Raw genomic sequence first — 13,863 nt, 5'->3', positions numbered from 1 at the left:
GAATGTAACTAAATTACTACTGGCAGTTGTAAGAGTTTGTTAATAATGTAGTCAAACAGTATGAGGTTTTTTTTCCAGGAGTTCCTGGAAACTATGCATTATATTTTAATCCCATTTTCCCCCTAAATTTTTGAAGTACCCTAGTATTATTTCATGGACACTCTGGAAAATTAAATTTGAGGGTATTGAAATTTATTTTAGGTAAGGGCACATTCTGCAGATCCTTCCCAGATAAAATTTCCTTATAATATTCATTCCTCTGTAATTTCCTTTGGAAGTTTATAAAGTTATTTATCACTTTGAATCAAGAGGCTTAAAAATACTCATATTCTTTGTCCATATGATATTACTTGTGAAAATCCATCCAAAGGAAACAATCAAATATGTGATACATATAATGAGTAGCATGAACATTTCAAGCTGATTATATAGGAAAGAAAAGAAATGATGTGAATTTCTAATATTAGATAAGTAATTAAATATATTCATGTTGAAAGTCTATGTTATCATTTAAAACAACGCACATTTCTAACAGTGTTTATAATTCCTCAGGTATTTTAGGCAAAGTCACTTTAGCTAAGTTATTCAAACTTTTAACAGTGGACATATTGAGTGGATGCTTGGTCTGCTGGTTAAGACACCACTTGGGACTCCTGCGTCCCACCTCGGCGTGTTTGGGTTGGAGTCCAGGCCCTTCTCCTGGATCCATCTTCCCGCCAGTACAGACCCACGGAGGCAGCAGGTGATGGCTCAGGGACTTGGAGTCCTGACCTCCATGTAGGAGATGCACATTTAGTTCCCAGCTCCCAGCTTTAGCTGGCCCAGCCTCAGCTGTTTCAGGTGTTTGGGGAATGAATCAATGGATGGGAGATGTCTCTCTCCTCTCTCTCTCTCCCTTTTCTCTTTCTCTCTCAATAAATAAATATATTTAAAAAATTAAAAATCTAAATGTATACATACAACTAGAAAATAAATAAGGAAGTAGTAATGACCATTATTATTTTTATATACTTGTTTCTGGCAGAATTATGATTTTGTTGTTTTTATTAGTTTCTTCAATTTTCCTAATGACCTAAAAATTTAGTCTTAATGAATGACTTATTTAATTATTTTTTTAAAGTCTTCCCAGTTTTCTTGCTCTTCTACCTTTCCTTTACTCCAGTACTTGACTTGAGAGTCAGCTAAAAAAAGGGAAGTTGTCAAGAGGATGGGGAGTGAAAGAGAGAACTAGCCCTTCCTCCCATATTACTTTGATTTTTAGAAATATGAGAGGAATACATACCTTGCTTTGAAAAAGTATTTAAAAACAGACAAAACAAGTAAAATCCGATACACCCAGGGTTTCTTAGAACCTTATAAATCTGCCAAATTTAAACTGTGTTTGGAGTATATTTCCCCTTTCAGAAATCTTGACGCTTCAAATGAAGGCCATTGTCAGAGTCAACTTTTCAGAAATGTCGAGAGGAAAATAGTCCACTTAGCTTCACGTAGACTCTTTCCTCAGAGGAGGAGGGAGTCAAGTGCAGAATCTGACTTGTGAGTGCCCTGCTGAGCAGTCACAGAGGAAGGCATGAGCTTTGCAAACTGTTTACACAGTGCTGAAACAGAGGTGACATCATTGGCCATTAAAAGGCCTTTTTAAGCATCATGATTCATTGACCTCTGCTAAGCAGAGAAGAGCATTAGGAGAAAAAAAAAGGCAGATGGGGGAATTTGAAAGACTCTAGTGAAAATCTAACTTTAGAAAAAACTATAAAAATAAAAAGGTAAAGTGGCTATGTGCAACTGAATCCAGATGTTTCAGAAATCCTTAGTGGATTTCTAGGGACTTAGAGATCCAAGTTCCAGGGCCAGCATTGTGGTGTAGCAGGTAAAGCTGGCTGCAGCGCTGGCATCCTATTTGGGCACAGGTTCAAGTCCTGACTGCTCCACTTCCAATCCAGCTCCTTGCTAAAGCACTTAGGAGTGTAGCAGAAGATGGCCCAGTTCCTTGAACCCCTGCACCCACATGCAGGGGGCCCAGCCCAGCCCCAGGGGTTGCAGCCATCTAGGGAGTGAACCAGTGGATGGAAGACCTCTCTCTCTGTCTCTCTCTCTCTCCCTCTCTCTCTCTCTCTTTCTCTCTGTAGCTCTGCCTTTGAAACAAATAAAATAATCTTTTTTTACAAAGAGGAATCCACATTCTACCTGCCAACTACTTCAAGTGGTTCCTGCTTCGTGACCACAGGCAACTAACTTAACCTTTTTAAATCTCACTTTGTTATCTCTGAAGTGGGAGTAATCACAGTACTTCATTCATATGGCAGCTGTGAGCAGTTCAGAATTTTAATACAGTATGTCTAATGTTTGAAGATCAATCAATATGAGCTCTAAATATCGGTAAGTGTATATTAGTGAATTCATGTTTTAACTCTCATAAATGAAAATGGTTTAAGGTTCTAATTTTATCTGTATTTGGAGGAAATACAGCAGCCCTTACAAAGCTATTCAAATTCCAAAATCTTGTAAAACTATCTAAATACTAATTATGATTGACAATCAGTTACTAAATGCTTGAGGTTGTATTATACAGAAGTCTCATGCCGTCTGATGAAGAGCAGCCCCAGAATCAGAGCCATTAGTTCTCCTCTAGTTCTTGCCGTGTTTTAAGCATGTATGTGTGTGTGCATGTGTCTATGCATAAGGCATGAATGGGTGAATATATTTAATTTTTTACATTATCTGGCTTCCATGGAGAGATTACACTGCAATCATAATTTCAATAACTCAATGATTTTGGGAGAGGATGGGTTTTCTCCAGTGTCCCCTTATGTCCCATGTCTACTGTTCTTTAAGGAACACCACATAGGTGTGACTTAGCTTACCAAGCATATGCCAAGGAGCATGTTACTTCTGGTATCTTTTCCTGCTACTGCTAAACCAGCTACTGGAGCCCCATCTTCCAGATTCCCTCTCATCTCCCTAATTCACCTGACACTCGATGTTGAGGCAAGCCATCCATGTCTGGCCTTTTTCTCTTCCCAGGCAAGATACATTACATAGATATTGTGCAGTGGGTTAACTCAGTGTTCTACCCTATCTGTATTCCAAACCTATGGAGTCTGAACTCCTCTAATTATAAAAGATATGAAACCAAAGTGAATCAGGAGCCATTCAGGGAAGTCAGGATGATAATTTATCTTCTGTTGCTTTCCCAAGTATTCATAAGCCAAACTAGCCTCACAAAATGCTTCTCAATTTGGCTGAAGGGGCTATGGGGTAAAGAAATTGTTTGATAAAATCATCTGTTGGGATGGTTCTTATTCCCTGGGACTGTTTTTCCCCGTGTCTCACTGTGAACCTTCAGATGAAGGGGCAAGCATCTGTGACTCCTGCAATACAGGGAGGATGGGCACCAGCAGAGCTCAGTGAGGGATCTCACAAACACCACTGGCAACAGTTCTGGAGCTTCATGTTTCAGTCCCTCCCATCTCCCTCCAAGACTCTGCCTTCCTTCTCTTTAACCTGCTGCGACAGGAACATTTTAATAGCCTTGCATAATAATATGGATGTTAAAAGTGGACATTCTATGTTGTAAGAACCTACGATTTTATAATATTGGACTCAGTAGTTCTCTGACCACTTTGAACGAGAGAAACCTATGGCTGTGCGCGTGCTTTGTGTTATGTATTTTCTCCTATTTAACAGATGTGCTCAGTATTCACCAGAGTGTCCCCTACATGACATCCTTCTTGATACGCAATTGTTCTGTTCTTATGCCTGCAGAACTGACGAACAATCTAATAAATGCAATTAGGAAGCAGAAACTACTAAAAAGGATTTGCAAAATAACTGGCAGAAATGATACAAATGATTATAAAAGAAAATTTCATACCAAATCACTGTCAGAAAGATAAATGTACTTATGAACTCTAAAAGAAAGGAAATTTTGAGCAACATTTGGGGAGAATATGGGACATCATGAGCTTTATATAACAATAGTGATCCAGCAAATACAAATATTGTTAACAATTGATAAGTAATGTTACATAAAATAGGTGGGACAGCCCACAAATGTTATTGGTTTATTAAAAATAGATATTAATTTGTAGTATATCTACTTTGACTATGAGCTGACCTCTCATTTTATTGGTCCTTTGTTACATTTGAAATTACATGGTGGGCTCTAATATCCTAACATGGCTTTCTTTCATTAATATATTAAATACCATTTTTTTTTAAATTTGTGGTAGCTAATTTATAGAGTACAAAAACTGTAATGTATAAGAGTGAAATTGTTTAAATCAGCAACAGGAGTCACTGTGCACTTACTCCCCCATGTAGGATCTCTGTCCTTAATGTGTTGTGCTATGTGAATTAACGGGATAACTAGTACTCAAACAGTACTTTATACTTTGTGTTTCTGTGTGGGTACAAACTGTTGAAATCTATAAATAGTATATACTAAGTTGATCTTCTGTATATAAAGATAATTGAAAATGAATCTTGATGTGAATGGAATGGGAGAGGGAGTGGGAGATGGGTTGGTTGCAGTGAGAGGGAGGTTATGGGGGGAAAAGCCACTATAAGTCAAGAATTGTACTTTGGAAATTTATATTTATTAAATAAAAGTTAAAAAAAAGAGTGAACTTGACATCAGGAGATTTGATTATGTTTATAGCTCCTGTCTATACTCTGGTGGAACAGTGCTATTTCTACTTTCTACTTGATGAATTCTTTATTAAGTAGAGGATTAAGATTGTGACTATAAAGTAAATGGAAAGTATGTTAGCACAAAATTAAAAGGGAAAAATAAAATGGAAGGAGGAAAGACAAAGGAAGGAGGAATGGTAGGGTGGGAAGTATCACCATGGGCTTCAAATTGAATATATGAAGCACATGAAATCTGTTCTCTATATAAATAAATAGTCAGTACAAATAAAAATATATATTTATATTCTTTTTTAATTTTTTTTTTGACAGGCAGAGTGGACAGTGAGAGAGAGAGACAGAGAGAAAGGTCTTCCTTTTTTTGCCGTTGGTTCACCCTCCAATGACCGCCGCGGCCGGCGCGCTGCGGCCGGCGCACCACGCTGATCCGATGGCAGGAGCCAGGAGCCAGGTGCTTTTCCTGGTCTCCCATGGGGTGCAGGGCCCAAGCACCTGGGCCATCCTCCACTGCACTCCCTGGCCACAGCAGAGAGCTGGCCTGGAAGAGGGGCAACCGGGACAGAATCCGGCGCCCCAACCGGGACTAGAACCCGGTGTGCCAGCGCCGCTAGGCGGAGGATTAGCCTAGTGAGCCGCGGCGCCAGCCATATAAAAATATATATTTATATTCTTACTCTTTCTCTTTGAACCTAAAATGCACAACCATGGAATCATGTTTGTATTCCGTTTAGGAAGTGGGTATTTAATTAGAACCACTTCTATAAACATACCATGCTTAAACTGATTACATTTGTACACATCACCTCCAACTGTACCTTTAGCAGCTCAGTCAATCTTCCTCATCAGCTATCATTTATGTCTTATTAGCATCAGGAGGAAATGAAGGCAAGTCACTCCCCTGTAATTTAGCTGTAGGACTTTCAAGTTTAGTTACCGTATTGATGGTGCTTGTTGGTTATGTGGAACATCAGCCAAATTAGATACTTTAATAATGTTATGGAAGGTGATGGGAGCAGTGGAACAGTCTACCACGGCATAACCGTATTTCAGCCATAACCTCTGCAAGAACTACACTACAATGAGGCATCAAGTTGTATTATTGTTCTTGAAGGTATGTGATAGCCAAGATTTTTTTTCTTTTTCTCTTTTTCTTTCTTTCTTTCTAAATATTCCTTGCAGGTACTAAGCACAAAACCATGCTAGAAGCCCGGAACGGAAGCGGGACTATCAAAGCCTTTCCTAGGGCAGGCGTCAAAGGCAAAGGACCTGTTAATAAGGGAAACACGGGCCTCCAAAACAAAACGTTTCACTGTGAAATCTGTGATGTGCACGTCAACTCAGAAACACAACTAAAACAGGTGGGCAGAGGACAGTCTAAGGAAAAAAGATAGGGCACACTCACGTGAACTGGTTGTGCCTGTTTCCTTTCTGTTTTCTCTCATTTCTGCCTCCATCCATGCACCCACGCATGCATCTACCCACTTACCTCTTGTTCGCTGTCCTTATATACCTGCACGTACTTAAGTTGCTGAGGGAATACTTGTAGAAGTGGTTAGCAGTGAGTTTGTGCTATTCGTGTATATGAAAAATGGGAGGGGAAGGGACATCAGATCTTTTTCTCTATCAGATTTTCCACTTGAAAGTGTTGATTTTCTGTAAAGGTCAACGTGCAATGTTCCATTTTTACTTATTTAGATATTTATGTGCTAAAGCTAATTTTGTACTGTGCTTTGCTTTTATTTTGTGTACTTTTATGTGGTATTATACTGTATTTCTGAATCCTGCAGCCACCTGCTGAAGGGATGACTAATCATGTTGCTTTCATTTTTGCTCTGAATAGCCTTCCTAAGAGATCAGTTCTACATTTCCAGCTAAAGGCACAGCCCTCATATTGTGTTTTGTTTTATTTGTATATGTTACAATATTTTGCTGATTTTATGCAGCTTTAGTTATTTATCTTTAGAATTTAAAGGGCTGGCATTTGACTGTACAAATGTGAAGATAAATATTAGTATGGAAATAAATTCATGCCTGCCTGGGCATCTTTGTTTATTTGCACATAAAATTCCTTTAGACATTCCTTTCTTTCATAAATGCTTTTCTAAAAAAGGAGACGTGTGCAGTGATAAGGGGAAAAAACTGGGGGGAAAAAGATCTCTCTGTTTGTTAAAAATACACTAAAATAGATAGAATAAAAATATATATCCTCAGGGAACCAGAATCTGAGGACAAAGTGCATGCTCTTTTATTGTTCTCTTTCTGAAACTTCCATGAAATACTGAATATCCTTGCCCTAGGTTACAATAATGTTTGTGAAAGTGTTTTTTTGCATGACTTTTTTCAAAGCTGTCATTTTTAATTGCTTTTAATAGCACATCAGCAGTCGAAGGCACAAAGACAGAGCTGCTGGGAAGCCCCCGAAACCTAAATACAGCCCTTACAACAAACTGCAGAAAGCAGCGCATCCGCTGGGGGTGAGTGTCGATGGGCGTTCCCTACGAGACTACACTGTCCTTAGTGAACCTCAGTCTGCTCCACCTGTGTTTTCTAAAAGTTGGGCCTCTACTAGATGGCATCAGTGGCTTCAGCCACAGCCCAGGTTCTTGTCTTTATGAGTTGGGGTCAGGTTTATCACAGTGCCCAGGGAAAAGAGAAATGCCAGACTTTTGGAAGTCAGATAAGGAACCCTGTGACATCTAGTGTAGATGTTCGTAGATACTTGTAGGAAAGAGAGTCAGCGACAAACAAGTTCTTACAATTCCTTTGTAATATATTTAAGAGACAAAGCATTGGTGTGGTTGTTACATTCAACAATTTCAGGTTTTGAATAACACAATCTTAGGAATATAGCTTAATTTTATTTAGTTATTCACTCAGAGACATTAAATAAGGCCTGAGAAGTAAGATCCTGGAAAATACTCTGTCCCCATGCCTCTTAATAAGCACCTTAGATTTAGTAAGCATGCTGGTATAATGTCCCTTCCTGCATTTTTGGATAGGGCTTTAGAGGAAGTCTGTGAGACCTCCTGACATTGCGGGCTAATATGGCTGAACTCATTAAAGGTTGACATGACTGTCACTTTCATCAGAGACCAAAAGCACAACAAAAAATTAAGAACTGACCCTACAGTGTCTGCAGAGTTGTGATTTTGAAATGTTTTCTTCAAATAGATCTTGTTAATATTGGTGCTATTGTGTGCTGCTGACACATGAATGTGTGGTTAATGAAAAACTAAATCTATTATGAGATCCCAGTCTGGTTTAACCCAATTAATGTAGTATGGCAGTATGCCCCCCCCTTTTTTTTTATTTGAGAGGTAGAGTTATAGACAGTGAGAGAGAGAGACAGAGAGAAAGGTCTTCCTTCCGTTGGTTCACCCCCCAAATGGCTGCCACGGCCAGCGTGCTGGGCTGATCCAAAGCCAGGAGCCAGGTGCTTCTTCCTGGTCTCCCATGGGGTGCAAGGGCCCAAGGACTTGGGCTGTCCTCCACTGCCCTCCTGGGCCACAGCAGAGAGCTGGACTGGAAGAGGAGCAGCCAGGACTAGAACTCGGCGCCCATATGGGATGCTGGCGCCGCAAGGTGGAGAATTAACCAAGTGAGCCACGGCGCCAGCCCCAGTATGGACCATTTTTGTGCATCCACTTTACTCTCCTACTGGAGCAATTTTAGCTGCACTGGAGGCTGTGAATTCTGTGCACACCTGATATTTCTGTGATAAACTGTAGTGCTATTCAGGCCTGCATATGTATAGCTTTTTTTTTTTAAAGATTTATTTATTTATTTGAGAGACAGAGAGAGAGAAAGAGAGAGAGGTCTTCCATCTGCTGGTTCATTCCCCAAATGGCTGCAATGTCCGGAACTGGGCCGATCTGAAGCCAGGAGCCAGGAGCTTCTTCGGGGTCTCCCACATGGATCTAGGGACCCAATGACTTGGGCCATCTTTTGCTGCTTTCCCAGGTGCATTAGCAGGGAGCTGGATGGGAAATGGAGCAGCCAATACTTGAACCAGTACCCATATGGGATGCTGGCACAGAAGGCGGGGGCTTAGCATACTATGCACTGACCCCAACAGGTACAGGTACATTTTGACCATCAAATGAATGTTTCCTAAACAAAAAGAAAGGCAGTCAAAATTGCATTATTTGTAGTATCTAACACCCCCCTCCCCCAGCTTAACTATCCTTGTTTTTCAGAGATAATTGGTCACACAGTTGGTAAATTTCTCTTCATATGAGTAACTGATGAAAATAATGTGCATTGTTCAACTGTGGGATGTAATGTTCTATAGATATCAGTTAATTCCATTTGGCCCATAGTGTAGATAAACTCTTATTTCTTAGCTGATTTTCTTTTTTTGACAGGCAGAGTTAGACAGTGAGAGAGAGAGAGAGAAAGATCTTCCTTCCATTGGTTCACCCCCAACTGCACCGATCTGAAGCCAGGAGCCAGGTGCTTCCTCCTGGTCTCCCACACGGGTGCAGGGCCCAAGGACTTAGGCCATCATCCACTGCCCTCCTGGGCCACAGCAGAGAGCTGGACTGGAAGAGGAGCAACCGGGACAGAATCCGGCGCCCCTACTGGGACTAGAACCAGGGTACCGGCGCTGCAGGCGGATTAGCCTAGTGAGCCACTGCGCCAGTCTCTTAGTTGATTTTCTATGTTGTTGATTTGTGCATTGATGAAATTGGGGTGCTGAAGTCTCCATTATATTGTATTGGAATCTCTGTCTCCCTTTAGATCCCTTAACATTTGTTTAACAGCCAGATGCCCTGTCATTGGGTCCATATACATTTATTACAGTCACATCTTCCTGTCGAATTGATCTCTTAATCATTACATAATGCCTTTCTTTGTCGCTTTTAATAGTTTTGAGTTAACATCTATTTTGTTCCATATTAGGGTGGATACACCTGCTTGTTTTTTCTTTCCATTAGCATGGAATATCTTCTCCTAACCTTTCAGTTTCAGTCTTCATGTATATTTGTTGGTTTCTTGTAGGCAGTAAATAGATGGGTTTTGTTTTTTAATCTATTCAGCCAATCTATATTACTTAACTGGAGAATTTATGCCATTTACATTCAAGGTCACTATTGATAAGTAATGACTTAGACCTCTTAGTGATTTCTTTGGATTTCCTTTGTACTTTTAGTAGTAGATTTTCTGCTTTCACATTTTTTCATAATTATGAGTATCTTTCTGTGTTTCTGTGTATAACACATCCTTAAGCATCATTTATAAGCCTGGGTGAATGGTGACAAATTCTTTCAATTTCTGTTTTTTATGGAAGGCCTTTGGGTGGGCTATTGTTCTGCATCCCATAACAGAATGCCTGTATTCAACCTTTAGCTCTGACTCCCAAACCCCATTTTCTGCTAATTTGTACCCTGGAAGACTTCAGTCATGGCTCACGTGGTTGGATTCTTGCTACTTATGGGAGATGTGGATCAAGTTCACAGCTCCCAGCTATAGCCCCAGCTGGGTCTTAGCAGGCATTTATGAGTATACCCGTAAACTCTTTGTCTGTATCTCCCCCAACCTCTTCTGTCTCTGTGCCTCTCAAATAAAAAGAAAAAAATTATTTTAATTTTAAAAAAAGTCTCCTCCTTGACAATTAATGTGAGGTAAAGAGTGGCATAAAAATTTCCTATTTTTTTCTCAAGATGGATGCTTTCCTCTGGAATTATAACTTCCAACAAAAACAAAATAAAATAACATCGCTGAGTATTTTTCTGGTGGGTCATTTTCAGGTACCTCTCATGTGTTTCAGCCGGCAAATATTCTACACCCTCCATTTTTTTCAATTGTCAGTTCACAAGTGTGAATGTATCTTTCTAGTTTTTACTGCTGTATTTCTAAAGCTGCCAACCACGTTGAGGTTTAAGAACAGACACCCAAACTTTGTTCTTCTATTCCTTGTGTCTCTCCCCTTGCAGGTAAAATTAGTATTTTCAAAAGAACCTTCAAAGCCATTGGCTCCACGGATTCTACCAAACCCGCTGGCAGCTGCCGCCGCCGCCGCCGCCGTGGCCGTGAATTCCCCCTTCAGCCTGCGCACGGCTCCAGCAGCCACCCTCTTCCAGACTTCCGCTCTTCCGCCCGCACTCCTGAGGCCAGCTCCCGGGCCCATTCGGACCGCCCACACTCCCGTGCTGTTTGCTCCCTACTAAATTCCAAACGGGAATAATTGTACTGCAATAATTTTTCACAAAACAAAACAAAAAACAAAGAGAACTATGCAGTGTTTATTTATAGTTTAAAGTATATCTGAAGAGCCAGGACTTTTGATAGTGAATTGAAAAGATAATAAAAGGGGGTGGGGAGTATAGGGGCAGGAGGGAGGGAGTGGTATTTTCTCCAAATTAAAGCATTCCTCTTGAATCTTGATTGTTTTAGAAGTGATCTCCAGCATTGACCTGTAGTATTATCTAGAACTTCTGAAGCCTTGTGACTGTGCTTTTGGGCACCTGTTTCCCCCTGCATTGTCTTTCCTGCTCTCTGAAACAACTATACATTGTCTAAGGGCATTAACTGGTTCCAATGTATATATAATAATTTACTCTGTAGATTAAAACAATGTGAAAAAAGAAAAAAAAAAGAAACAAAAACAAAAGCAACACTGTGAATAGTAGTACCCGTGCTGGTCCTCTTGCTATGACAGCAATTATTGGGTATTTATCCCAACAAAAGTAGATACAGTAGATGTCTTGTTCAACAATAGTGCTGTGTCTCAATCTATGCCATTAGATTTCAAAATATTGCAAAAGGTAAAACGAACAAGTATTTCATACCAGTAAGCAGTCAAAATATAAACACAAGATGCTATCCTGGAGGCCTCCCTGGCCGGCGTTCTCCTCCCCTGTTAAGCTTGAAGAATGAACAGGGTTACTCTTAGAGGTAGGGAAGCCATTAATAAAGGTTATTTATTACAAATACTGATTTCCCACCCTGAAGAAGTATTGCTGGAAACAGAGAAGTGCTTGTAATAAAACCTATATCTGAAAACAGATAAACCCATGTATCATGGGCATTTGGAAAGAAATCAGTACATCTCTTCTGTTTCAAGGTTAAGAAACAATCATAACCTTGAATGACAATTCAAAGTAAAGATCTTTCATGTTAGTACATATCCAATAAATACAGAGAAGATTGTGTCTCTGTAATATGCCCTTTATATCATACCAGTAGGGTTGTCTCTTAGGAAAAGTTACTGCTTTAAGTGATGGTAGAATTAAGCATTAGCTATTGTTATGGGTTTATTGTTGTATTTTAGATTTCCTACTGACATGATATAAACAATTAATATATATTTAAATGTTAGTAACAACAAGAGAAAAAATGAAGCTGAGTTCATTGCACACCAATGATGTAGTGTTAAAAAAAATACTGGTAAGGTCCACTTGACCATCACTTCCCCAGTGGAGTTGTGAAATATTGACAGCCTTTTCTGGTTACAATTAGGCTGAATGGAGTTGATGTTTTACCTTTAAAACAAGATTTATCAGGGGTATATATAAATATATGTATATTGTATATATGTTAGAAAGATTAAGAGAATAACTTATAAAAGAAATCTATATGAAATAATTCTATAACCATCCAGTGTTACATGTTATCATTAAGTTGGTAACAAATGGCATAAAATAGCTGTGCCTTTAATTTGTGATAAAGGCTATTTGCTTTTTCCCATAGAAAGCTAAGACATACTTGTCAATACTGTGGGGTTTGATGCAGCCAGTCTGTTGCATTAATAAGAACATTGACACTCAAACATAGAGCAAGGACAAACCATGTACAAATCAACCCTACATGATTTAGATTTAGAGAAAAAATTATTTTTGAAAAGGTTTTGTAAAGATTATTTAAAAATATAGGGAAGGCTGGAGGTGGCCTTCCTGAAAATACTCTTATCTAAATGGTAGTAGCCTTTAGAGAGATATGAAGAATCAAGACGAAACCATTTGAGAGATAGGTATTTAGCATTTCTCATTTTATATTTATGAAACAACCATAGCGTGCTTGGTGCTCAACATTGAACATCGTCTTTGGAGTATATCTCCACCATCTAACTGTAGAAATTTGTCACATAAATATATATTTAAGGCAGTTGACTTTATTTATCTTTTGTTAAACGAACAACCAAACAAAATGGGCGAAGGAAGGAAGGAAAGGAGGGAGGGAGGGAAGGAAAGGAGTAAGGAGGGAAAGAAAGAAAGGAAGAAAGAAGAAAAGAAAATGTATTCCATCGATCTTCTGGTAAAAAAGAATTGCAAACCATGCCTGTCTGGTTAAACGTATTGGATAACATTGTGGTTAATTTGTTTTTGAAGGTATCCCATAAGTTTGTATTTATCAACATCTCTACTCTCTGGTTTTAGCAAACGTTACCCTTTTACACCTATGGACCCTGCTATTTCAACCAGTTGGACAATTTCACATAAATTGGTGGCTTTACCATGTGATCAGCTTCTAAGCATTTTGAACTTTAGTTTCCTTTTTTTCTGTTCTGCCAACTACTTTGATCTGTTATTGTAGTCATCCCAAATCCCCATCCAACAACCTTTATAGCTAAGGAACTTCTTTCTATTGGAGAACTTTTGTTAATTGATGCAATCTTCCTGCAATGTGCTTTTGTTGTTCTTCCCCATTTCCACCAAAGTGAATGAGCCAGTCTGCTAGAAGCCAGGGCCTGTGAACACACAGAGTCCTGGGTCACCAGGCATTAATAACTTTAATGATTTGCTGGGAACAAACAAATCAGCCATATTTTCTCCATCAGCCATATGAGAAAACTCAGAAATATCTGGATCCCTTCTGCCTCACTTCGCTATGGAACCACTTTTGTTTAAATGGTCTCTTCAATTGGAGCTGTAAGCATCAGTTGTCTTTTACTCACTACCTAATAAAGGATGAAGCCTAACCACAGAACTTAGATTCTCTGTGAATTGTTTCCCTCTCGCTGCACATATTTGTCAACACCAGATCAACATCTATTATAGTTCAGACTGCCATAAAGCTCTAACCTTTCCCTTAGGAAACTTTTTTCATGAATAAAGATTGACAGTTCAGATTGGTCAGCAGCAGTGCTGTGAAAATGCCCAAAGGTGGTCTGACTTTCTGGTTAGACATCCATTCCCACACATCACATCCATGGCAAGAAAGGTGATAGAGAATGCCTTTCTGATTTTATTTGGAAGAAATATAAATGCATTG

The 13,863-nt window shown here is 39.3% G+C and overlaps 1 protein-coding gene across 8 annotated transcripts in view; it reads left to right on the top strand.

Moving 5' to 3' along the window:
* The window catches only part of ZNF385D (zinc finger protein 385D), a 1,067,118-nt gene extending 1,053,540 nt beyond the window's left edge, over positions 1–13,578 (top strand). For all 8 annotated transcript variants that reach the window (XM_051858856.2, XM_051858858.2, XM_051858860.2 and 5 more), the window contains 3 exons: positions 5,830–6,008; positions 7,023–7,124; positions 10,587–13,578. In XM_051858856.2, the coding sequence (XP_051714816.1) occupies positions 5,830–6,008; positions 7,023–7,124; positions 10,587–10,820 (515 nt within the window). In that variant the 3' untranslated portion in view covers positions 10,821–13,578. The remainder of the gene's footprint in view (positions 1–5,829; positions 6,009–7,022; positions 7,125–10,586) is intronic.
* Positions 13,579–13,863: the final 285 nt, after the last annotated feature.

Source organism: Oryctolagus cuniculus, chromosome 4 (genome assembly GCF_964237555.1).
Source record: "Oryctolagus cuniculus chromosome 4, mOryCun1.1, whole genome shotgun sequence".
In the NCBI taxonomy this organism is placed as follows: Eukaryota; Metazoa; Chordata; class Mammalia; order Lagomorpha; family Leporidae; genus Oryctolagus; species Oryctolagus cuniculus.
Note: the sequence above shows the minus strand (reverse complement) of the source record. Positions and strands in the feature narration are given on the sequence as shown.